Raw genomic sequence first — 25,493 nt, 5'->3', positions numbered from 1 at the left:
ACATTATCCTTCCCTCTAAAATGTCAGTTTCTCCCTGCTTACCTCTACTAAATAGGTATCTCTCAAACCACAGTAGATAAAATCTGCTTTTGCCAAGCTGTTTATTAGGGTTTATGATAACTACGAGGAATTTCTCCCCTGCAGGTATCAGGAATACATGCAGATTTTTTTTTTTTCTAAGCTCTTTTTTAAAAACAGTAATAGAGGTAACTTATTGCTACCGGGGCTGTCAAACTATGACAACATCGGGCATTTCCAAATCTTTGCAGCTTGAAATGGAAAAGAATCATTAGCGCACAGCCATCATTTGGATTAATTAATTTGAAAGAGAACAGCTCAGATGGTCTGTTCTGTATTATGAAGAACAGAATAGCTCAAAACATGTCAATAAAACTGTAAGTACGGTTCAGAGCCAGGCAAAGGAAGTGACTGTAATGAATGCGAGATGGATACTTTCAAAAAAAAAAAATATTATGTTTAACTTAGCTAGAAGACATTAGAAAACTATGCACTCTAAGGGAAAACAAATGGGGAGTTTCTATTTACCTTTTTCTTCTATTACATAACAAGGGACATTCAATAAAATTAAAGGTATCACGTTTAAAACCAATAAAAAGGAAATACATCTGTCCACAGCACATGATTAGCCTGTGGGATTCTTTGTCACAAGACATTATTGAGACCATAAGCTTCTCCAGTTCAGGAAAAAGGGTTACATATAGGTATTGATGAGAACATCCACAGTGCTCATTGATAGGCACTTCCTATTTGATTTGCACATATATGGCATGAAAGAAATGCTCATTCATTAGAGAGTTTAATGGCTATAAAAATGTGGGTGTTCTCATAACTCTCACAGATGTCCAATATATACACAAATACATAGAGGAATATGTAAGTTATAGATAAATACACACATACAAGCTGTGCTTTATGTCAGGAGACAACTTTTAACTGATGATAGGGAGAACATTTTCCCCATGGAAGCTTGTTCAGTTGCTGTGCAATTTAAGAATTCTTGTCCCTTCTGGTAACAGCCCTTTCCAGGACAAATATGAAAACAGGTAGACCACAGATGTTCTTTGGAACAGCAGTCACATTGTTTCCTAGGGTGGCAAATGTTCAGCGTCACAGAAGTGGCATTTACAGACTTTTTTCAGGAAGAAAGCAAATTTCTGCCACTACTACAGCTTTCCTAGGAAAGCTCTACTACTTGCTGTGGAATATGGTGCAGGACTATTCCTCAGAACAGAAAACTCCTGCCACTGCAATGTCTGCCCTATCTGGATAAAGATATGAATGGGAAATGTTCTTAAAAATGGAAGCATGGCTGCTTGTTAAAGGAGTTGCAGTGGTGTCTGCTACTTGGTGAGGACAAACTGCAGAGCAAGGGCCACAGCCTGAGCAGGGTGGTGGGAAAGCAAAAGTATTACGATCTCCACTGGGGACATTACTATTAACAAGCTATTCTCCCCTAGGAAAGTACTGCTTCTGCTTTAAGACCAGTATCTCCTGTGGAAGATTGAAAAGTCAGAGAAATAGAATATCCTCATCTTAAAAGCAATTGGCAGAAGAGGATAACAAAGGGGCCTAAAAATTGCTGTCCCCTTGGGAAAGGTGGTTGATAAACCAGCAAAGTTTTACAAGTGCTCTCAGCACTCCATGAAAGAAAAGAAAATGAAAAACACCCAGACCCGAAGAGTGCTCCAGAAATAATATTTTACATTTTAATCTTGGAAGAAAAATGATGGAGCATTCACAAGTTGCTGATATCTTGAGTTAAGCTCCTAAACTTCCTTGTACATAAAAACTAAATTTTCTGAGACCTGCTGGAGCTAAATAATCAGACTGGGGTGTTTTTTTTGGTCTTCATTTGGTTGTTAGACCATACAGAAGCCACTACCCACTTCAGCACCACTTTGCTGGGAGACTTCCTACTGGAGTTACGTGACTTGACTCACTAAAGGATGGATGGGGTCCATCTGCCCCAGGAAACACTGACTTACAGGAGAAGAAAAGGGGCCACAAGGCTATGATTCCTTTCAGTTGGCCTTTAGATGATTCCATGCCAGGAAAAACCCAAGATTATAAAATTAATTATTTATGTCATTGTAGAATTGCATGGAAAAATGGTTTTATTGTGTGGATAATTATCATCTATTGCTCTGCAGTGAGAGATGTGGTTTGGTTTTATACACATTTCTCACTTGCTAAACACACTGTTTTACTGTTATAGCCACATAGAAATATGCACTGGGCTTTTCTCTTTTTATATATTATTTATTCCTATTTCCATGTCTTAGTCTAGCTGCAGAAATTCTACCTTTTAATGACTCAACAGATTAAAACCAGGAAGAAAATAACAATTACCTTCCTCATTTCTAGAAAATGAATACAAATTCCTAAAGAATTATGCATATTTAGAATGTGGATGATCAAGTTAAGGAATCTAAAATCACATTTCTCAAAATTAGCAAATAAAAGATTGAATGCTTAATAATTTTTCATTACCAATAGTGAGAGGAATTAAGTTTATATCATGCACAGAAGTCAAAGTGATATCATAATATGCACTTTCTCAGATCAAATGAAACAACTTGAAATTGAAGCTGCTTTAATACTGTCAGCTTTTAACAACAGCTTCTGGCAGCTTACCTTTATCCACTAATGAGAGGCCACAGAAATTTAAAATAAAACAATATTAGATTAACTGAAAATTTAGAAAGCAAAGCTAAAAAAACATGATACAGCGTTATTTTCTTCTTCTTTTTGTTTTTTGGGGTTTTTTTTGTGGTTTGTTTTGTTTTGGGTTTTTTTGTTTTTCTTTTTGTTTTTTTGGGTTTTTTTTGTTTTAATTTTTTTGGGTTTTTTTGGGGTTTTTTTCTGTTTTTGATTTGTTGTTTTTTTTCAGTAGATGTGCCAAACTTTGATGATGCATAAAATGTATCAACATTCCCTTGCGCAGCAGTAAAGGCACAAGTCTCCACAAAAATCATTCATGCGAGTCATGCACATTTTGAACTCTCCAAAGATGCAGCATTCTTAAAACCTCCTCTGCTCTAGACACTGTACACAGTGCAGCACCCTTCATCAATTTCACACAGAGACATATAGATAGATATTTACATCTCCACCAAGCCAGCATGCTTGCCAAAAAACACTTTCTTACCAAGCTCTTCAAGCTCTGAGGTCATGGACTTAGACCGCAGGGTCAGTGCAGTGGTTGGAGCTCGCTTAGGAGGTGGTGGGGCTGTGCATGGAACAGAAAAACACACAAGTGTCAGCAAAAACACACCCTCTGGAAGCCCTATGCTCACAGCCACTATTCCATATCCGTTTAAAAGAATAAGTTCCATGAAATAAGGCGAGAATAAATACCTACATGCGGAGGAAAAAGCCCTGAGATGCTTTTCATGGACTGAATTTCTCCACTGTTTCTGGCTCTAGCGTAGGTTGCTTGACACATCCGCAAGCTTTTATGTAACAGGATACATAGAAACATTTAAAGCTAAATAACTGTGCACTTCTGTTTCCCAGCAGGAAAAGGACTTTCTAGAGAAAGGATCTTACAGCAGCGGTGCCCCTTCTGAGAAATATGCAGGGCTAAAAACCTCCTGGGCACCAGCCAATCTCTGGCAGATTAAATTAATCTTTGGAGGAACTGTTCAATCTGAGAAATACAGGAAAGAACATTCAAATGTATCTGAATTGTTAAGGTGACTCTAAGGGAAATGAGTGATCCTCAGAATATATAAGGTCTTAAAATATCAAGGCAATAATCTGGCACAGAAACTACAATCTGTGCTTTAGTATCCTGATAACAAATATTTCTGGTGGTCAGAAAAGATAATCTCATTCCAATCCCTCTGCCATGCCCAGGTTTCTCCAAGTCCCATCCATCCTGGCCCTGGAAACTTCCAGGGATGGGGCAGCCACAACTTCTCTGGGCAACCTGTGCCAGGCCTCACCACCCCCACAGCAAAGAATTTTCCACTAATATTTAGTCTAAACCTTCTGCCTTTCAGTTTTAAAGCACTGACCCTTGTTCTGTCACTACATTTAAGGTTAATATGATACATTACCAAAAGGCAGAGGCAAAAAAGCTTGTTTAAAATGTGTGAACAGCAATTCCATCAAGCCAAAAATAATGCAGGACCATGCTGGGACATGATTTAGTTTAATACAGCCTTTCCCCTCCACCCCACAAGCAGCTGGTCTCACTATTTTTGTTATGAATTATTATTATTATTATTATCATCATCATCATCATCATCATCAAGAAACAGTGGAGGTGAAAAACCCTTCCAGCACAAGCTTTAGTTTCATAGAGCAGGAGGGAGTCCTGGAGTGCCAGCTCCTCACCTGCTCCCGTGTTGAAGAGCCAGGTGTGTGAGCGATAACTCCCAGGACTGTGGAAGGAACAGGAACTTTCAGCAATGTGCTGCTGCTTTATGGAACACCAGTGAGCAGCAGCAACCCTTCCTGCTTAATAATAATTATGAGGGCCTAATAACTTCCCAGCATTGCTGGTAAACCAAACTCAGGGACATCTAAGGTGAAGTGTAAATTCCGGTTTTGTTTCCTATTTTTTTTAGGGGTGAAGTTTTTGTGGTGGCTTTTTGAATAGGTGGGTGAGAAACACACTGCTGAACTAACCCCATCTCATGTACATTTGATATTAACAAAAGATCATCGGTTCTTAGTGTTTTTTCCCTCTCACTACTGCAAGAAATTTTACTACAAGATCTTCAAGCACATATATGTGAAAAATCCCGGAAGATGAACTTTAACAGCAAGCATGACGAGAGAATATTGCTCTTTTGGCCACATGTTAATGTCTAACCCAACAGAACTAAATAACTCCAAATTAAACGAGAACAGGGCATTTCAAATTTTAGAAGCAAAGTCTAATAAATCAGGATTTAGAAAAAATTTCATGCAATTTCATGCCCATGCTTGGTTTTCTGTGAAGGAAGAGCAGGAGAGTCCATTAGGCAGAGAGAAAAATGTACCTTTCTTCCTTGCTGTGTCATCTGGATCAAGATTCCTGGTTACTGTGACAACCTTCAGCACGAGGTGATTGCCCCCTTGTCGAATCATGTTCACCACCTGCCTGTGGCCAACTTTCACTACATTCTCATTATTAACCTGCACAGAAATGAAGGAGTCTTTAAGATCAAAATGCAGAAAATTTTTGTTCTATCATTTTTATAAACATAACATGGAAGGAACAGGTAGAAACAGAATTTCTAGTTACTGCCTTTTAATGAAAATATGTATTTAAGGAACAGTGCATAGCTGACATGATGACCAGAAAACAAAGCTACTCCTCTGGAAAATGCACATCTAGATAAGTTCAACCAAATCCTGCCTTTTACATATTTTATTTATAGCAACTAGAGTTTTCCTTCAGCAAGTTTCTGGAAGAATCTCCTGCCCTGGAAGCAAAGGCAACGGGGACATAAAAGGCCTAAAGAGGGTCCATAGGAAAAGGAGAGTTAAATACATGAAGCCCTGAGCAGCTACTGTGGTCATGCCAATTAAACTTCAAACTGCACTGCAACACTCAGCTTAAGGGGAAAAAATAAAAATAATAATTAAAAAAAAAAAAAAGTACTCTCTCAGTAATTCCTAGTGCTAAATCATCCTTTTTGCTGGATATGTCATTCCATGATATCAATTAATAGACATAGAAGAAAGCAGAGGCATAAAAACTGTAAATAAGCATGGCTAAAAGTAATTTATTTATTTATTCAATCTATAAGGAGTCACTGAAAGTTATCTGAAATTTGAATGATGACAACATGTAAGACTGAAGTGCTGCCTGTGCTATTTGAACATAAAAGATACTGAGGAATGGAGGAAGAGCTGCTGCCAGGATACATGCTGGGAAGTTGATCTCTCTCCAAAATTCCACTGACTCAGTAATATTTCACTGAGATCACTCAAATGCCTTCCAAAATGAACAGTCATTTTCAAAGTAAGTGTTTTTAGCCTCCTCTATTTATTCTGACAGGCTGGGCATCTCACACTTGAAAGGATTTACAGTTTAGAGCAGATTCTCTCATTAAATATTATTGCCGTTTAGCAGAACAAACTGTACAAGCCACCCCACTCCAACTTGAAATAATTTTTTCATCCATTGTCCAGAAGGAAAACCTTTCCTTTTTTTAGGCTTCAGCTAAGCCAAAATGCATGTTAATGAACCAGTGAATTGGTAAAGCATCTTTTCAATACAGTGCTGCAGTTGGGAGCCTACGGGACAAGCTGTGTGCTCTGTGTCTGAGCTCGAGGTGCTTTTGGAGATGCTTTTTTGGTTCCATGTATTGTGACGTAGGTGGAACACATGCTGAACATCCAGACCTGTTGAGAAGGCAAAGACGAAGTTCTCTCATTCTGTAGGTGGAGAGTATAAAAGAATATTGATTTAAATAGGACTCTTGCTGGTTTGCTTTATTTTACACCTCCTTAGCATCTGGTATTTAATTCCAAGAGATATTTATTTAGCTGGACCAATGGCATCTAAATTTAATCTGTCTAAAATACTGAAGCAAACAGCATTATCCATTTACTTCTGAATTCCTTCCAGTATTAAAGCCTCAAACAGGTAATTCTTTTCCACGGGGAAAAAAAAAAAAAAGTAATTAAGAATTATGGAATGTATCCACTCTATTTTTACTGGAATTAAATTTCAAGCTTGGAAGCCAGTAAGGATTACAATGTAATCCCTAATGCTGTCAAAAAATAGAGCCCTCCAAATAAATCAAAAGTCAATATTAATCAAACACATGTACACTTCACTAGTGTAAAGTGATAAATGTGTAATATGATAAACAGCTTATGCAGCATCCCATCTGTTCCCATCGTTCTGTGCAATGATATTTAACATTTAGAGCAGGAGCAAATATATACAACACATTTTTTTTAAAGCTGCCTCAGGAACAGAACCTGTAAATGACTGTTTATAGCAGCTTTGTTGAAAACTCACAGTTACAAAAGCTGGGACCAAAAAGATTCATCTGAAAATAAATAAAATAAAAATATTGATAGGAGAGCTGGAGGTTATTTAACACAGAGTCTTACGGAAATACTAGAGAACAAAAGAATCATGAAATCAGCAGAGCAGAACCTCATCTTCACAGTCTTTAGCACCTCAGGGGGTAAAACTGGAGCATGATTACAAAGCAGTAACTTGGGACTTGTCAATAGCTTATAAGGATTTCAGTGACATTATTTCTTTTACCCTTCTTCAATATTTCATCCAGACTGCAGGAAGGGTTGATAAGCAGTAGGACACCAGAGTTCAAGCAGGTTTGTCTACAGTTTTAGTTTAGTTCAGCAAAACTTTTCCAGGTGTGAATAATTTGAGGAAAATCTCTCTTGACTTCCACTTCAAGCTTTGGCAGGGAGGAGTTTGTAAACCAGTAAAACAGGTATCTATTCCATCTGTGCCAATTAATTTCATAATCACCTGTGTTCTCTGTATTAAATGTAATCCCACTCTTTAAAACACACACAAACTACTTTTTCTTTCAGTGGCTAAGTGTTTGGAAAGGAGCTCTAGAAACAAAGAGTAAAGTTGTTTTGCAGGCACAAATTTGTGTCTTTCCCTCTTCTTCAACCCAGTCTTTCTGCATTTTCTGCAATCTTTCACTGCAAAACCTGAGGTTCTTATTTTCCTTCTTCTATTCCACAAAATGTTCCTGCACCAAGCTTTTTCTCCCATATCTTTCATAAATAAGTGAGGATAATAGACACAGACATGTGAGGAAGCTGGGTCTATGCTACATCAATGAAATCTGGTCATCCAATAAACCAAATGCAAGGAAAACTGTCCCTTGGGACAGCCCACAGTTTCAACAACTCTCCTCTATTCACTCTGGCCTCTAGGGAAAAGCCTCAGAATTCTGTATTTTTTAAAATCATCTTTTATTATCATCTGGTTACTGGGCACTGGGATGGAAATTACTTTGAGAGAATTAATTTATGAAGTAATATGATCTCATAGATTGAATGTCTTTAAAAATAGTCTAGAGGCTAGATAAAAGCATTTTTTTCCTGAAATGCACAGTTATGCAATAGGTTGAAAAATAATATAATATTATATAATATAATACAATATAATATAATACAATAGTAAAATAACCTGCACATTGTAAGCTGGCAGATGCATGAGCTGAACACATGCCTTCCTGCAGGAAGGTGCAAAAGAAAAAAAAAAAAAAAAACAATACCAGAGAAAGAGACCTTTTCAGAGTTTGTTCTATTATTTAAAAAAATAAAAATTAAAAAATCTTGATTTCTGCAATGCATCATCCTAATCCTTCCATTACCAAAACATTCCCTCAGTAGAAAAGGCAGTCAATAATTTTTAACAGTAATTAAGTAGACAGAACTCCATCATTATGCTTGGAATGCCCATTGGTGGAATGGTTGAAGGTGAGAATGCACAACCTCCCAGAAGAAGCTTCTCAGAAGCTCTTCCTTATCCACTGAACTACTTGAAAAAAGCCCCAACAAACCCCCAAACCTGTTACACACACAACCCCCTGCCTACACATCTTTTAAAATTCACCCTTTTTGATAAATATTTCACACACACAAACCAAATCACAATTTGTAGCAGCAAAAATAAATAGCCCACAAGTGATTTTGCAGGCTAAAATGATGCTTCTGCATTTCAAGTAAGCATAGAGTTGTTCATGTGGCATTGCCTGTCAGCAGCCAGTAAGAGTTTCCCATCTGGAGACTAAAATGTGAGCAGAAGAAAGACACAGTGACCCAGACACTTTTGGGGAAGTTTTTTGCACTTTCAGTAAACCCACAGTGCCAACCCAGGTGTCACTCACTGAAAACCAGCAACAGGCTGTTCTGTGTGTGGCCATTCTGGGGTGGGCTGGAACAGCATTTAACACAAACCAGCACAAATGTCCCAGATTTGCACCTGACAAGCATATTTAGTGTCAAAAATCCTATTATTTTAACCACTAAATACATTCTAAAAGCTGGATTTAACAGGCTCATGGACAGCACAAGGGTACATAGTGAATCCAGAAAGGCTTCTGTGGAAGTAAATTTGAACAAATTCTGTTGGCAACATACTTCTCCCTGAGCATCCCAGGAAACACCTGAACGCAAAAATGACCACATATCCAAATGAGGAGGCAAGTTAAGAAGGTCCAAGAGCAAAAGATTCTTTGGTGTAATGACATTTTACGTGCCTACAAAATGCATTTCACCACAAATGATATCAAGATTCACTGTCTCAAAAAGCTAGCACATGATTTTAACCTGTGTCTGAGATTAAAACAGAAAGTAATGATATAATATATAAATGAGTCCCATAATGGAAATTCATTTATGAATTTGTCTCTGCAAACCAAATTACTCCCATCACACCACAGAAGCTTAAACACACAGAAGCAAATGCCTTCAGTCTACCAGGCTCCAATTACCCATTTTTTTTCAACAGTGTGAAACAGGCCTTGAACAGCCTCTGGAAAATATCTGAAGATTTTCTAATACAAATGGGAAGTTTGTTTACATTCTGATCTCCCACACAAACATCACTGATTCTCACTGGTGTTTGACCATATCCCATTTAATCTCCTTTGGTCTAAAAGATGCTTCAAAGGCTTCATGTACTCTGTTGATCTAAGAGGTGCTATTAAAAGAAAAAAAAAAAAACCCGTTTCACAGAAGCAGAGATACAAGGATGTGGAAATTCCAGCTGACAATCTTGCACTAATGATGCTTTTGCAGTAATCCACTTGCTCACAGATTTGCGTGCCCTGGTGGCCTTACTGCACGGGATGATGTAAAGATGAAGCCAGTGAGCATGGAATTGAACTAGGCGATCAAAAGAGGCAACTTCCTACCTGAATTCTGTAATTTACGACATTTCTCCAGAAGAAGAAACATTATAAGGAAGTATTTGACAGCCTTTCAGAAAAAAGGTACATACGAATTAAGGGGAAAACATTAAAATAATTTGTAACCTTGCTACAGTATAAATTTCTTGGCATAAACTCAAATATTGGGGCACACAAGATAAAGATGCCTAAAGAAAACACCCTGTGGAGAGTGTCCTGAGGTTTTGGATTCCATCCTGCCACTACATTTCCCCATTTGCATATGGGGAATGTGCCTTTCCTGCTGCAGCTCTCATGGCAAAGGAGATGTTATTGCCTGGTGCTTGCTCTGGGCAAGGGCAGAAGGACATGCTGGAGCCTGGTAAAACCTGGAATCTGCAGGGCTGCTCCAGCCAGGCAAAGACTTTTCCCTGAGCTGATTCAGCAGTGGCAAAAGCACTGTCTTGTGGATGTGGTCCCTGCCTGAAGACAGCAGAGCTGTTGAGGAAGGGCTCAGCCGGCAGCGTTTCATCCCCCTGAGTTGCACCGAAGCTTCAGCTGCGCTCAGGAACATCTATTTCTGAGAGAGGCACTGGAAGGAAGAGGCATCTCAGATCATAAACTCCAGACTCCTTGGTTGTCATGGCAACTGCATCACAAAATTTGTTTCTTAACATTTAGCCAAGCTCCATCTTGGAACTTCTCAGATTTCTCATCTCTGCTATTCCTGTTAGGCCCAGAACCTCTGAGAGAACTGGTATTTTTTCTAATTTCTGCCCTAGGTATAAAAAGTATATATACATATATTTTTTTTTTTCCCCATGTCAAACTACCAAAAGACTAAATAGTCTTTATTTTCCCCTTACTTTCCCAGCATTCTACAAACATACCATGTGGGAGTAATGTCCTGCTTTGGTTAAACAAATGTTTTAATAATATGACAAAGTTGAAAACCTGAATGGAGCATAGCATCTGTCAATCCTGCAAAGACCCTTTTAATTTTTTTTTAATGTGTCTAACTTTAGTCAAACTAGCCTATAAAAATGGTCATACATTCATCTGTGTTTCACCCAGCTAAGACTGGCCCCATGCCAGTGTCTGACCTCCCTCAAGGGAGGGGGCACAACTTGTTTTCTTCTAGTAAATGCAAACTCCCTGGATTACTTTGGGATCAAAGCTGACACCCCAAAATAGCAGCAGGGTTAAAGGCTGCTTTTTATCTCTTACCCGTGTCGTGATTTCAAAGGCAGAATGATGTTAAATTAGCCCTCTCATCTAAAATTTTGCATTTTGCATACTTATATCTAACCTGAAAGCTGTTGCAAGTAAGTGACTTCCATCCTCATGAGACTACACAGAGCATTTAAACATCACTCAATTACTTGGACCCTGTCCTATTAAAAATAATGGCCTCCATTAATTAGTACCTGGTCCTATTTTGAATCCTTTGGTTTAAGTCACATTTCACTGGAGAGGTTCAATTAACTTTATTGCATTTGATTGAACTGCAGTGCTCTGCAATCAATTAAGTGGCACTTAAGATGAATTTGTCTGATGTCTGCCAGGTGCAAGAGGTGGCAGCTTCTCATGTTTTAACTTCTCTTAGGAAAAATATCCAATGAACTGTGCACATCTGTTTAGCTTATTTTTTCCTTAAAATAAACTCACTGAAGATAAGCCAATAACTAATTTTTTCCCACATTCCAATGCTCAAAAACATATGCACTAGTTTAAAATTCAGTGAAATTAAAATGAAGTTTGAAGTGCAACAGAGAGTACCTTAACATTACTCATGTTGTGAACATGCCTCTTATATGGAATTTGTTCTCATAGCCTATAAATTATGGTACAGAGACAGCACCAAAAATAGGGTATCAAAAATAGCAAACTAGAGGTCACCCATATAGTAAAGAAACATTTCTAGCACATCTGCCCTTCACAGATGAAAGCATGCATGAAAATGTAGAACTGCTTAACCACTGCATGCAGAGCTGCTTCCACCTCAATCCCCTGGCATGTCCACAGTCATCCTCCTTTGCTGGGGATTGCTCTGAGGTGGGAGCAAACTGAGGAAAAAAAGGAGAAAGGGAAGGGGAAGGGGAAGGGGAAGGGGAAGGGGAAGGGGAAGGGGAAGGGGAAGGGGAAGGGGAAGGGGAAGGGGAAGGGGAAGGGGAAGGGGAAGGGGAAGGGGAGGAGACTCGAGGAGAGGAGACTCGAGGAGAGGAGACTCGAGGAGGAGAGGGAGAGGGAGAGGGAGAGGGAGAGGGAGAGGAAAAAAGAGGAAAAAGGAAAAAGGAAAGAGAAAAGAGGAAAAAGGAAAAAGGAAAAAGAAAGAAGAAAGAAGAAGAAAAAAGAAAAAAAAAGAAAAAAGAAAAAAAGCTGCTCATTCAAGTAGTGGGAAAACAAACTCATCCCTCCATGCTCCTCTGCTGGCCAGTCACCCACATCCCAGTTTGCCACTCCCTCAGTGGAGTCACTGATGCTTCGTAAAGTCCTTCTGATAAATTGACTCCAGAGGGGGAGAAAAAATAATTAAAAATTAAAAGGATAATTTTGCTCTGGATCATAGACTGTCACTGTGATTTGAATGCTAGGCCAGCTCTGGGCAGCACAGTGGGTGGAGCTGGTCTGTTCTGCTGATGAGTTTTGGACGAGCCTCCTTTTGGCAGCCCTGTGCAACCCTCAGCTCCTGTTGTGTCCAATAGCTCCTCTGGGACAACTCCTCCAGGGCAGCACAAAGAACATGATCCCCTTTGGGCAGAGTGCATTTCCAAGCCAGGCCTATCCCTGGAGCCAGCTCCAGCTTCCTCCTGTGCTGCTGTGTGGGACAGGAACGGGGAGCAGAGGCAGCTGAGGCAGCATTCCCATTCCCACTGTGCCCTTGGAACAGCACCCACCTGCACACCCTGTCCCCTAAGGGATGAATGGCTTCAGACCCCAGTTAAACAATTCCCAACCCAACACTGGAGGAAAACAGAAGGCTGTGTTCCACCCTAAAAATATCATATTTTTTTCAAATGGGGAGTTGAAGTGCTATTATGCAACCACTGGGAGGACAATGGATCTTTATTTGAATTCTGAATGAACCACTTGATAAGTATTTACAGGAGGTAGAAGCTCGCAGGCTGAGCCCTTCTATTTTTAAAGCTGTGCATACCTACACTAAAGGCCACTAGGCAGAGAATTCTAAAATATGGATCAAAATATAGGTCTCTTTATGAGCATTGATAATACAGCCCAATATTAATTTACATTAGGTAAGCACCCATTAAATCAGGCAACACAGTTTAAAATTCAACCCTGTACATGGGATATAAACTGCCTGGTTCTGTACATTTCAATGATTTTCTGTTAAAACCTTCCCAGAGATTACACAGATATATTGACAGAAAGTGTTGTCATCATGTGTTGATAATCTATATTTCCTCCTCCCACATACAGTCACTTTCCAGAAAATGCATCTGCTCTAAGAACAATATTAAAAAAAAAAAAAAGTATTGCTCATGCTTCCCTCTTTATGTAGAAAAGCCTAATCTTAGACCAGATGGAGGTAATTCTTTCTTAAAGCCATGTTAGTTTTAACAAGGCTGCCTTAAACTTGGAATCCCTTGGAAGTTTAATTTGGAGGCCATGGGAATGAGGACTGAAGTCTAAGCCTGAGGAGTGTCTAAGCACATACAGAATAATTAAATTCACATAAAAAATGTTTTCTGTGTTAGATCAGAATGAAGAAATACCCATCAGTCAGCTGGAGATGTGTGAGTGTCCTATTTTAATTTAGAAAATGACTGATTGCTCTAGCCATACTGCAGCTTTTGTGCGTGTTTCGTGCTTCCCAAATTGAAGATAAACCCCAAAAAGAGTTATCAGTGATGGAGTCATTGCACAGCATAGTTACAAACATGGAAATATTTAGTTTAAAACAACCTCAAAAGAGCATCCAAATCTATAGATATGAGCCACAAATAACCTGTTATACAACATTAACTCAACAAAAGCAACCAAAGACTTTTGCAGCTCTTTTTAAAGAAAACAAACTTGTTTATAAGAGCAACTTCATTAATTCATAATGAGGCTTTTTGTTACCACTTCAAAGAAGCAACGTTCTAATTGACTTACTCTCCACACAGAATAACCACTTTTTTTCATCTCAAGCAAGAGTATAAGTGCAAAAAGCTCCTCTGTTACGAAGGAATGATTTATTTTCGTGAGTGAAGAAGCATCAGAGAAGGATAATGGCAGATTCCTCAGTGCATTTTGTCACAGAGAATAGGAATCACTAACAAACCTTTCATTAGGTTTGATTTTATTTGTAAATAGTTTGGAAATAAAAATCTATTTTGGGATGATCTGGTGACTCACAGAGCACGAGGCAATTTCCTGGCCTTTAAAGAGGCTCCACCTTGGCTACAGAGAGTGCCAGTCCTGAGGGAACACCCTCCCAGCCAAAGGCAGAACCAGTGGAGCAAGGCTGTCCTTTCTGCACTGCTCCCAGGCCGAGGATGCTGCAGCCTCTCCTTCTGAGACATTCACTCCACAGTCTGATTCGGTATCCAAACAAAGCTTTGGAAACACTTTTGGAGACATTTCCTGCCTTCTAGTGGCCAGAAGGAAGCCAAACCTGCCGCCTCCTTCCTTTCAGCACCCGGAGTCAGCTGGGTGATGCCGGGGGTGAATCAGTGCAGTTCCACACTGACATTTCAGGAACACTCTGAAGAGCTGCACACCCTCGTGCCAGCACAGCAGCTCAGCAGTAGAGCCTTGTGGAGACAAGCATGCCCCAAACCTGAGCACAGGCACCAAAGAGAGGGAGACAAACCAAGCACAAATGACAAACAAAGCCCAAGCAACAAGAACATAAGGGGATTTTCAGTCAGAAAGTCGCAGCCCCATTTGTACCAACAGTAATTTTAGAATCACTAGAAAAGATCAAGCAAGTCCAAAATTACAATTTTGTACACTTGTTCTTCTGCCACCCAAATTTTGTCTGCAAACCCCCACTGAGTCAGGGCTATGCTAAGTATTTTGGAATGTGAACTAAGTCTTAAGCACACAAGGAAAGATCAGAAAAGGAGCTTTGTAAAGACGAACAGAAAGAGATGGTGCTGCCCCACAGTGAAGGGCAGAAATGCTATGTGCTTCCAAAATTAAGGAAAGGAAACTTCAATTTAAACACCAGATATTATGCAAATCCCTTATAATTAAAATTAAATTTGTATCTGGGTGTTGTAGAATGGAGTTTAAATGTTAACCAAGCTCTTAGGCAAAGGTTTAAAACTAGGAGGCCCTGTGGAAAGAGCTAATATTTCCCAGGAAATTGTAATTGCTAAAAGCTGTGTTAGGGTGACTTGGATACTGCCCTTGATGGACAGGTTCAGGGAGACTCAGGAGCTCAAATTCCCAAGGTGCTCAGCAACCTGCATCCCCCTGCATAGGAGATAAAACCACCCAAAGTATTGTAATGACTCCTGTGAGCACCAATGTGCCAAAACTTCATCCTAAATCCCCATCCTGGGAAGGGCCAGGGACAGCAATGCAGATGGAATGACACCCACCTCATCCTGAGGTGAGCCCCTCCTGAGCATTGACCCTCTGCTGGGCTACTAAATCCTGCTTGGCCAGCACCTCCAAGGGCACTCCCACAGCAGGATCTGGGAAGCAGCAAGGCCTGGGGACCATTTCCAGGGACTGGATGAGAGCAGCTGCCTTGCTTGGAACCTGACTCCATCTGTGTGACAGCACATTGCTCCCTGCCAGCGGCCACACATCCCAGAGAACATGGAATACTTGAATTTTCCCAGCCTATGGGCTTCAGATAAACCTGAGAACAAGAACTTTGCATTTAGCCAAACACACACCAGGTAACCCTGCAGGAGGTTACCAATTTCATTTCATAGCTAGCAGGAACAATTCCTTTAGTGCCATGTTGCTCACATAGTTTTCCCACCTCACATTGAGACAGAACTGTGAGAAGGAGGCCCAGTCACAGCTCCAGTGTATAAATTTTAGATGACTTTAAGGTAGTGATTGATTCTACTTGAGTGCCATCCTCTTTTTTATTCCAGCCTCTGAGCTCTTTGCCTAATTGCCCAAATTGCAGTAGCATCACATCTGATTTCTCTCCAAAAACCTTGACCTAAATCAGCTTTGTCCCAGTTACTGGCATTGACAAGTCTGGCAATGGTAGAGGGACAATTTCAGTGCATCCTAATATGCTTTTTATTGATTTCCAGGTGGGTTTTTTTTAGACTACAAGGAAGACAGCCATGAAAGACATGATTTAGATTCTGATGTCTGACTGAGGCAACATAAAAGCTTTAGCTCTAGGAAACACTGTAAAAAGCAACCTTAGTGTGTGCTACTCACTCCTACTACTGTGTCCCCCAAATCCTGCCCAGGCAGCACTGCTGGAATTGCACAAATCCAAGGCAGAATATCTTCTGCCACCGGCTTTGATTGCTGCATGACTGTCAGCCTTCAGAGCATCCTCCTGCGGAATGCAAGGTATGCCTGATCCACAATCACAGCTCCTGAGAGTCTCTGAAATTAAAACTATTTTTAGCCACCCTAAATATATGCTGCCTGAAATAGTTAAGTGAGCCATTGTTGCTAATACATAGTTCCTTTCACACACATATATAATACATGCTTATCACCCAGAGCACATTCCTTACTGAGGGAGCACAATTTTGTCCAGAGGAATGGAGAAAAATGTAGGTGTGTGAACTAGAGGCACTAGAAATAACTCTGCTAAAAGGCACAGCAAATGCTGGGGGGTTCTGAGGCAACACTTTAAAATCAAGTAAATAAATCCACCAGGCAGACAAAAAGATGCCATTAATTTGTCCTTCTAATTTCTAAGTGGGGAAGAGCAGCTTTAATCTGACAGAGACTTTACCAACTCCATCAAATGGCCAGTGTTGGTACAACAGGGAAGGGCTACTTAAATGGTCAGAGGACTGGGAAAATCATCCCTTTAAGCACAAATTAACTCCAATTTAAACGTTTCCTCAGCAGAAAGCTTTAAAGCCACTTTGTTTATGTTTACATGACAGTTCTTTCTCAGCATTCTTGCTCAGAAGGAAAGAGCTGGAAGTTTTATGCTCCTGGAGAGACTGAATCTCATTGTTTAATTCAGGAACTGGCTGCAACCAAAACTGGAAAAACTAATTTGTAAAATTCACTGGGATTTGTATGCCAAAGTTAGGGCAAATAATTTAGGTTTTCTGATTTTCTGTGCTATTCTTGTGGGCCTGATGGCTGTTTGCTTGGGAATTCCTGAACTCTGTGGACATTCTGGTCCAGTGTTACTTTTAAAGAGAAAATAAGAGAATGTGTCACAGAGTAGTACTCAGAAATTGAGAATATGGAAGAAAGTAGCAGAAACTCTCTGGGAAGTTTTCCTGCATCTATGGCATAGGCATGTGTAGGAAGTTGTGTGGATGCAACAACTCTAAAAACAGACATTTTGTCACTTCGGTTAGAGATCAAAGACCTAAAAAACAGGATGCAGCTTCCTCCAAGCATCAGATTCTCAAGTTACTATCTAATATATTTCCATCATTGCTCAAAAATAAGTAATTTTATCATAAAATCACAGCAGCTCAATGAATGATTTGGGCTGGAAGAGACCTTTAGAATGCAAGCCCCCCTGCCATGGGCACGGACATCCTTCAGCAGGTTGTCTATCCCAAACCTTAGGATAGAGGCAAATAAATGTCCCTGTTACACATAAAATAAAGCAAATTTCTTGGAACTTTAGAAACCAAGCCAAGATTGCATCTTGTATTATTACCTATCTGCACCAAGATTAAACTGATAATAGCTCCAGAATAGGCAGGATCTTGGGGTTAGTTGCTTAGCAATTGAAACTTCCCTCTCAGAACCTGAAGGAGGCCTAGCAGCACCTTTTGTGATTATAACTTGAAGTTTTCCTTCTTGTCAGCACAGTTGTGATGTTCCTAGCTACAAATCAATCACCTAAACCTTTACTTTATTTTGATAACACGACTTCTGCTATGCATGGGAAATATATTCCTGTCTGCCTGAATTCCGAGCTCTAAGAGTATTTCATCAGAGCCTTAATTGGGTACCATTAAAGTCTATTCCCACTGAGGGTGTCTCAGCTTTTGTGCACTGAGACACTTTACAAATTCTAAATCACCCTTACCAGGCAGGAAAATGACAAATACAAATCTTTCCCACCAACTTCAGTAAGTTCAATCAAATAATCAGGGAAACAGAGATGGAGCAAGAATTAGGATCAAATTCATCCTTTAACTATGGAAAAAGTTTCTGATAACATGGAGGAGTTAAGCCACTAACAAAGCAGAACTAGGACAGGGTCTGTTTTCTTCAGCCAGGAAGGCACATGCCCAAACAAGAGAGGGAAATTGATAAATTTCACAAGTGAAAAATAGAAAGGAAGGATGGGTTGCAGGTTGTGGAAAAAAATCAAGGTTGGTTTCCTCCAGCTGGAAAAGATGAAGTGATCTTTCACTTTTCAAACCAGTGTGGTCCAAGTCATATATTTTATGGTTTTACTTCTTGCTTTGCCTTCTAAGCAGGAAATGCAGTATAATTTTTAATTTTTTATTAAAGTCTGGAGTACTGAATTCATCACAGCTCCAACAAAAACATTAGTAAAGTCCTCTTAAATATTTCTGTTGGGAAATCCTGATTATGAACTGTGGCTTCAAATGTTTTGCTTTGCTCCTGTTTTTGCTTTCCCTGGAAAAGTGACATTCATTTTGCCTTGGAGCCTGTCCTGCTTTTATATTTTCCTCTTCATGCCTTTGAAAATGAGGACCACCTCTTTACAAAGCCCATGGGCAGCCTCTCACTCCCTGCTACTGCAGCATCCCCACCTTGGGTTAATGAAGATGCCCTCACTTAACTATGCATAACTGGATGTCTTTTTTTTTTTTTTTTTTTTTTGCCTCACCCCGGGGTTATCACATAATTTATCAAGAAGAGATGAAGAATTTTGTTTGACTAGCTGCAGCTCATCTGGAAGGTTGCAGGAGATGTAATGTGGCCGAAAGCAATGATTTCATCCAGCGCCGTGACAGCCGGCAAGAAGCAGCAAACAACAAAAAACCCTCACTGTGAATTATATAGGTGCAGAACTTTCACTGTAAAGGCTGGATTTGTTAAAATCTTCCTAGATAATACTTAGTCACAGAAAGAATAAACTCTGGTTACTTATTTCCTTCCCTTTGTCATGCAGCAAGACACAGATTAAAAAGACAGACATAGGGAAGTCAGGGACTTTGAGGGTTTGCCAGTATTTTGATTAGTGACCAAAGTGAGTGAACTGCACTTTGTCTTGTCTTTTATGTAAGAATAAGGATGAGTCATGCAAGACTAAAATAAACACCTTCTTAGAGGCAGCCTTGCTAATAATAGCTGCTACATCTTTAGTCCTCCCCACTTGAAATTACTCTATTACAAAGCAGTAGTATGGAGCAGAGCACGCTCAGGGATGAATTCTACCTCTGCTGCTTGCATCTTCCTGATCTGACGGTATCAAAACAGACAATTCACAGCAGACGCTTGCTCTGGGTTTGTGTGGCATAGTTTGGCAGCAGGGAGGGCTGTGGGGGTGGCTGCTGTGGGAAGCTTCTGGAAGATTCTGCCGGGTCTGATGGAGCCAATGCCAGGATGGACTTGATGCTGGCCATGGCCAAGCCCACCAGCAATGGTGGGAGCATCTCAAGTGAGAAAATGTGAGAGAAGAAGTTCTTTAGGCCCCCCAGGTGAGGGGAGGAGGAGAGGCAGTAGGTGCTTCAGATGCCAGAGGCACTGTGTCCCTGCAGCCCATGGAGGTCCACAGGGAAGCAGAGATCTGCCTGCAGCCCGTGGAGGAGCCCACGCTGGAGCAGGGCGATACCCAAGGGAGTGTGTGACCCCACAGGGAGCCTGTGCTGGAGCAGGGTCCTGTGATCCTGCAGGAGACCCACACTGGAGTAATCTGTTCCTGAAGGACTCACCCCATGGAAGGGACCCACGCTGGGGCAGTTTGGGAAGAATTGCAGCCCATGGGAAGGACTGATGTGGGAAAGTTCATGAAGTTCTTCCCCTCTCTGTAGCAGGGGAAGGGTGTGAGGAGTCCAGACACTGAGGAGGAAGGAGCACCAATGACCACATGTGATGAACTGGCCATGGCCCCCAGTCCCCATCCCAGTGTGACACTGTGGGGGAAAATCAGGAGGAAGCTGAGCCCAGCAAGAAGGGAAGGGTAGAGGGTAAGGTGTTTTAAGACCTGTTTTATATTTCTCATTACCCCAACTTGAGCTGTTATAAATTAAATAAATTTTTCTCCAAATCAAGTCTGTTTTGCCAGTGACAGTAGCTGGTGAGTGATCATTCTCTGTCTTTATCTCAACCCAGGAGCCTTTTGGAATATTTCCTCTTCCTGAAACACTGGTACATCCATGAACCCTGCATGCCACTGAAACCAAAGGGAAGCTCAACTTCTGACTAGAAAACTCGAATACTTCCTATTCCTAAAACATAAATCATGTCTGTGAACTATTCTGTACAAGAAGAAAATATTTTCAATGTATGCATCCCGTAATAAACACATGAATTATATTTTGACACTGTGAGAAAACTATTAAAGTGTTACATGTCTTTCAGGTGTCATTAGGAAGGAAGGAGTTTAACCATCTCCAGTATTTTTAAACAGAAAATTCAAATAGCAGATATTTGTCAAGTGCAGAATACTACCCAGGGAACACCAGTCAAGGGAAAAATGCTTCCATAGCACAGCAAAGCTCGATAAACCCATGGCAAGGAAAACTTCCCTGAGACAGAACTGGATCATGAGGAACTCTTCCCACTTATCCCAACAGACAGGCTCTTTCTGCTTGAATGTGCCTCTGACAACTGCACTGGATTTATGTTTCCTTGGAATTAAAGCGTTTTCAGGTGCACTCAAGCCCTCCAACCTCTCCAGAACAACAATCACCTCCTGTTCTTTCATCTGAGCAGTTAAAACAGCAGATAAACAATGAGCCTGATATATTGGTGGTTAACCTTCAAGACATTGTGGACAAGAATCAGTCACTTTTTCTGGGTTGGATCAGCCCTCTGTACAGAGAAGACTTATCCCAGTTAGAACCCACCTCTGCAGCAGAGCTGCTTTATTTCAGGATGGTCAGAATGATAATTTTTTAAAACACATTTTATAATTGTTCAAGGAGGGAGAGTAATTTTTAGAAAAACAAGAGAATGCCCTGCAGGTTCAACACAACTGATCTTTCATTTACAAGCCTCAAACTGTCAGGTCACTGAATATTGTCCTTCAAAACTGACAATCAAGACTGGCTCCTATTAGAAAAACATTGTCATTAGCTTCTCCAAGACTTAAAAACCCCATTTAGCTTCTCATTTCCTCTGTGAAGTTCTTTTAATTATGTAGCCAAACTTGGAAATGCCAAACAACAGTAGACTCTTCTGCAGCTCTCACAGTCCTCTCACATTAGGAACATATGTCATTTGTGTTTTATCAGACACCAGAGGAACTTAATCTTGTTTCTTGGGCACTTCTGAATTATTTCTGGCAAAGAGAAGTCATTGAAATTAGAAAGTGAATAGTCCTGGCAGCAGGAGCAGTTTCTCTGTAGCCTTTATGCCATGCTTACCATCTCCCCACATACAGAAAGTATTCCAAGTTTCTATATATTTATATAAAAGTTTATTCTCCTAAGTTAATGAACTAAGTCAGTGCAGTAAATTATTACAAATTTTTTCACAATATAAGCTTGGATCAAATGGCAATATTTCAGAAGAGCACTACCAGGTGTGCTGTCAGGGAGCTCTGCAGGCCTGCTGGCAGAAAGGCACCTGCATGGCAGAAAGGACTGGGGATTGTCTTCCTGGCCCTGCCTTCCCAAATGGCTCTCCCAGAACACCATATGTTTCTCACACTGTATCTCAGATAAATGCTTAAAGGGTTTATTAATTTCTCAAACCCAGATTTCTGAGGGTCTGGACAGCTCAGACCTTTGTCAAGTAGGGAGGGAGAAGTAAGTGGCAGAAACAAAAGTGTGGGAAAGGGAGTTAATTTAAGATGTGTGCAGGGATGGTGGTGAGCATTTGGAATCAGCAGCAGCTCTGAATTCCTCCCCTTGGATCCAGCATTCCAGGACTGTCTCATTCCATTGAAATAATTATCTGTACACAAATGATATTTTAAACACAGCTTCACGCTTGTGACACCAGGCACAACTTTGGAGGCTTTGCTTTGCTCAGACCTGCAGACTGCATTAGTCATAACATGAGCTACAGTGATCCTTAACATTTAAAGGAGCAAATCCATGGCCCACTAACATTTTTGGAGGGAAAAATTTCATAACACCCCATCAGCCAGAATAATCCATCAAGGCCTCTCCAGCTTACTTTCCTTGCTTTATTCTCTTGAGGCACCACTGTCAGCTTGCCATCCTGGGCACTTTTCTACTGCCATGACATGAGGCTGTGATGAATAACATTCATTCACTCCCTACCTGGCTGTGGGGTCAGATTAATGTTGCATAGAACATCTAAGGAGAGATGAATGGGATCCTGGAAACATTTCCTTCAGGATCTGTGCTCAAATCCTACTGCATTTGGAGGTGGAGCTTGAGAAGATCACGAAGCAAGTTGTCCAACAGAGGTGCAAGCAAGAGCTGAAAAATCTAGGAGGAATAAGCCATCAAGCCAAGAGCTTCCTCTGATGTACAGCCCCACATGGAGCACAGAAGGACCTCTAGTCTTCCTCATGCAAATTAATTGAAAGCTGCACTTCAGGAAAAAAACACTTATTTGTTGGAATGTAAGTAAAAATTCTATTGGTAGATGGAAGAGCAAAAATTTGTAATGCAGATTTTTGCCTCCTTCTACTGTCGTCTAAAATTTTGCTGGTGCTATTTGACCTCTTTTCCAGCTCTTCTCTGGAAGAACAGATGGAAATCAATTGAAAAACATGGAAAGGAACAGCAAAGTCTTATGTCCCTTTGAGAACAACAAATGGTAGAAATGGAAATATTTTCTTTCCTTAGCAATGATTTTTTAATAGATCTTTCCTCAGATACACCCTTTTCTCCACAGTCCCTGTAACTGATAAAACAAAGAAGACAGCTTCCATTTGAACATTTCCTAAATTTCCTTAATATTTTTTGGCCTTATCACAAACCCAGTGATAAAAAGCTCTAACATTTTACATTGAGGAAGGCACAGATGATGTATAATCCATTTTTAACCTCTATCTCTGCAGCATCTGGACAATTATTACCCATATTAGATGCCTCTGGAGTCTAAGAACTAACAGAATATATATAATCCATGAAAAAAATAATAAAAATACTTATTCTCTGAAGTATTTATCTGGAATTTTGTTAAGTCTGTGGCTCTGAAAGATGAAAAACATGTGAGAGATCATCCATTCCAGAAGAACATTTCAACATGCTCAAGGGGGAGTGGCTTCAAGCTGATATTGGGTAGGTTTAGATGGGATATTGGGAAGAAATCCATCCCTGTTAATTGGGAGGCCCTGGCACAGGTTGCCCAGAGAAGCTGTGGCTGCTCCTACATCCCTGGAAGTGTCCAAGGCCAGGCTGATGTGAGTCTGTTGTGGATCCAGAAGGATTTATCAGCCTTTTCCTGTTTGTCCTGTTTATCCTGCATCACATGGAATCATCTGATCAAAACCTTCAGCTATTTCTGACCTGATTTTAATTGGTGATCTTCTCTCTGCCCTAATAAAGTGAATGATGGTGCTCCTTTCATCTGAAGCAGCAAGATAACTTCATAAATAACTCGGCCATAATGTCATCCCTACATTCCCTCTCCCTGTCATTATTAGACCCTTGCGATCCAACTTTTCTTCTAAATCTGGCCCCCACTTTTGAAAAAAAACCAAAAACAACAAAACCAAAACCCTAGAAATTTTCTGCAAAAGGTTGAAAATTCTTTAAAGTTCAGTTGCCCAGACTTTGAAGCAGAAGAGACTAGAGAGGATATCAAAATTATTATTGATGTTGAGCTTCAAGCATATGTGTATTTTTTGAATATCCAGCCCTTAAAATACACAGATAAGATACAAGATATATAAGACATATATATAGATATACTTAATCTGTAAATTGTGGGCATAAAACTCAATTTATTTCCCAGAAACACAAAAGTGATTGGGAGGGCAAAAGTACAACAATCTCTTCCTACAGGAGCAATGAAAAGTTTTGAGGGACAAAACACATTAAAAAAAATGAAGTCAATCCAATTAGTGTCTGCACAGAATACAAAAAACTGGATAGAAATACAGATTTTCTAGACGTGACAGAGATCTGATTTTGACTGCAAACACATTAGGAGGAAATATGAATAAAAAAACCACTATTCAAGTGCTTCAAAGCAAGTTTGCAGATTACAAAATAACATGTATTTATTTTTACCCCATGTCTTGAATATTATCACAGACTTTGTTTCCCACTACAGCATATTTGACCTGTTAAACCCCACTTCAATTAGAAATTAATAACAACAGCTACCACAAAGCATGTCACATCCACTTGGCTACATCAACTTTCACCACAGGAAAGTGAAGGAATCATTTACAACAGATTAAAAGCAGAATGAAGTCCCCATGGTATTGACTTAGGAAGTAACTGAAATAATTTCCGGCTTTGTTTCATCTTCCTCCAGAATATGACTTAATCCTCTTTGCAGATGAATCTCCATTTACCAAGCAGGAAACTTTTGAGACCAGGATTATGCAAAAAGTTGCCACAACAATTTTGATTTTCAAAAAGGTACGAGCGAGTCCAGACCTTCTTGTAAATCCAGAAAATGTCTAGGTGAGAACTTTTTTGATGGGAAGAACCCTGACCTATGTAAATGGCCAGTTACAGGTATGTGCATTTGACTATTACTGTTTTCAAATATCCGATACCTTCTTCAGTTCAGCAGTCAAGGAGCAAGGTCAGAAAAAGCATCAAGAGAATGTTTTTAGAGACAAATTCACTCAGACAATCAAGTCAGAGAATTAATTTATTTCACAATTTCCTGCAGTATACTAAGTAAATAATTTATTAGCTTGTTTGAAATTATTAATATCTAGAAAAGAAAAATTATAATGAAATTATAATCAAAAGGGTTTTGTTCAGGTTTTTCTCAGATAATAAATTCTTAAAAATAAAAGTGACATAATCCAGTCTAGCTAGATTTACTTGGCCTGCAATGATACAGTAATGCTGCATTTACTAAACTCTGCTAGGGAAGGAACAAAAATTTGGAACTTTCCCATGTTGGTAAATAAGGTCAGAGATATTCTGCTGAATAAATTGACAGAAATGCAAATAACAGCAGGATTTGTACAAAGAAAACCCTCCTGTGCAAGCACCAAAATGTGAATTTTAAGCTTACTGAATACACAATAATTTCAGCATACAGACCTGAATTATAATTATATTTTAAGTAAGAAAACTCACATACTTATCAATATGTTAGGTAGTCATTAGAAGCTGATCATTCTCTTTTGAGCTGATGTTTGTTAATTCTTTCTTTAAGTAATCTAAAATTAATGAGTGACAGTAAGATAGAATCAGTAAGAGCTAAAAATAATCTAACAGTAAAAACTTAGGCAATGATTTATTTACC

The 25,493-nt window shown here is 39.8% G+C and overlaps 1 protein-coding gene across 8 annotated transcripts in view; it reads right to left on the bottom strand.

The window, feature by feature from the left end:
• SHANK2 (SH3 and multiple ankyrin repeat domains 2) overlaps positions 1-25,493 on the bottom strand; it is a 278,034-nt gene that overhangs the window by 34,454 nt on the left and 218,087 nt on the right. For all 8 annotated transcript variants that reach the window (XM_088057744.1, XM_088057747.1, XM_088057749.1 and 5 more), the window contains 2 exons: positions 5,013-5,148; positions 3,170-3,250 (listed from right to left, as the gene is read on the bottom strand). In XM_088057744.1, coding sequence (XP_087913870.1) covers positions 3,170-3,250; positions 5,013-5,148 — 217 coding nt within the window. The remainder of the gene's footprint in view (positions 1-3,169; positions 3,251-5,012; positions 5,149-25,493) is intronic.

This window comes from Pseudopodoces humilis, chromosome 7, assembly GCF_049639895.1.
Source record: "Pseudopodoces humilis isolate 2021_Gansu_Grassland_sample_001 chromosome 7, ASM4963989v1, whole genome shotgun sequence".
NCBI lineage: Eukaryota > Metazoa > Chordata > Aves > Passeriformes > Paridae > Pseudopodoces > Pseudopodoces humilis.
Note: the sequence above shows the minus strand (reverse complement) of the source record. Positions and strands in the feature narration are given on the sequence as shown.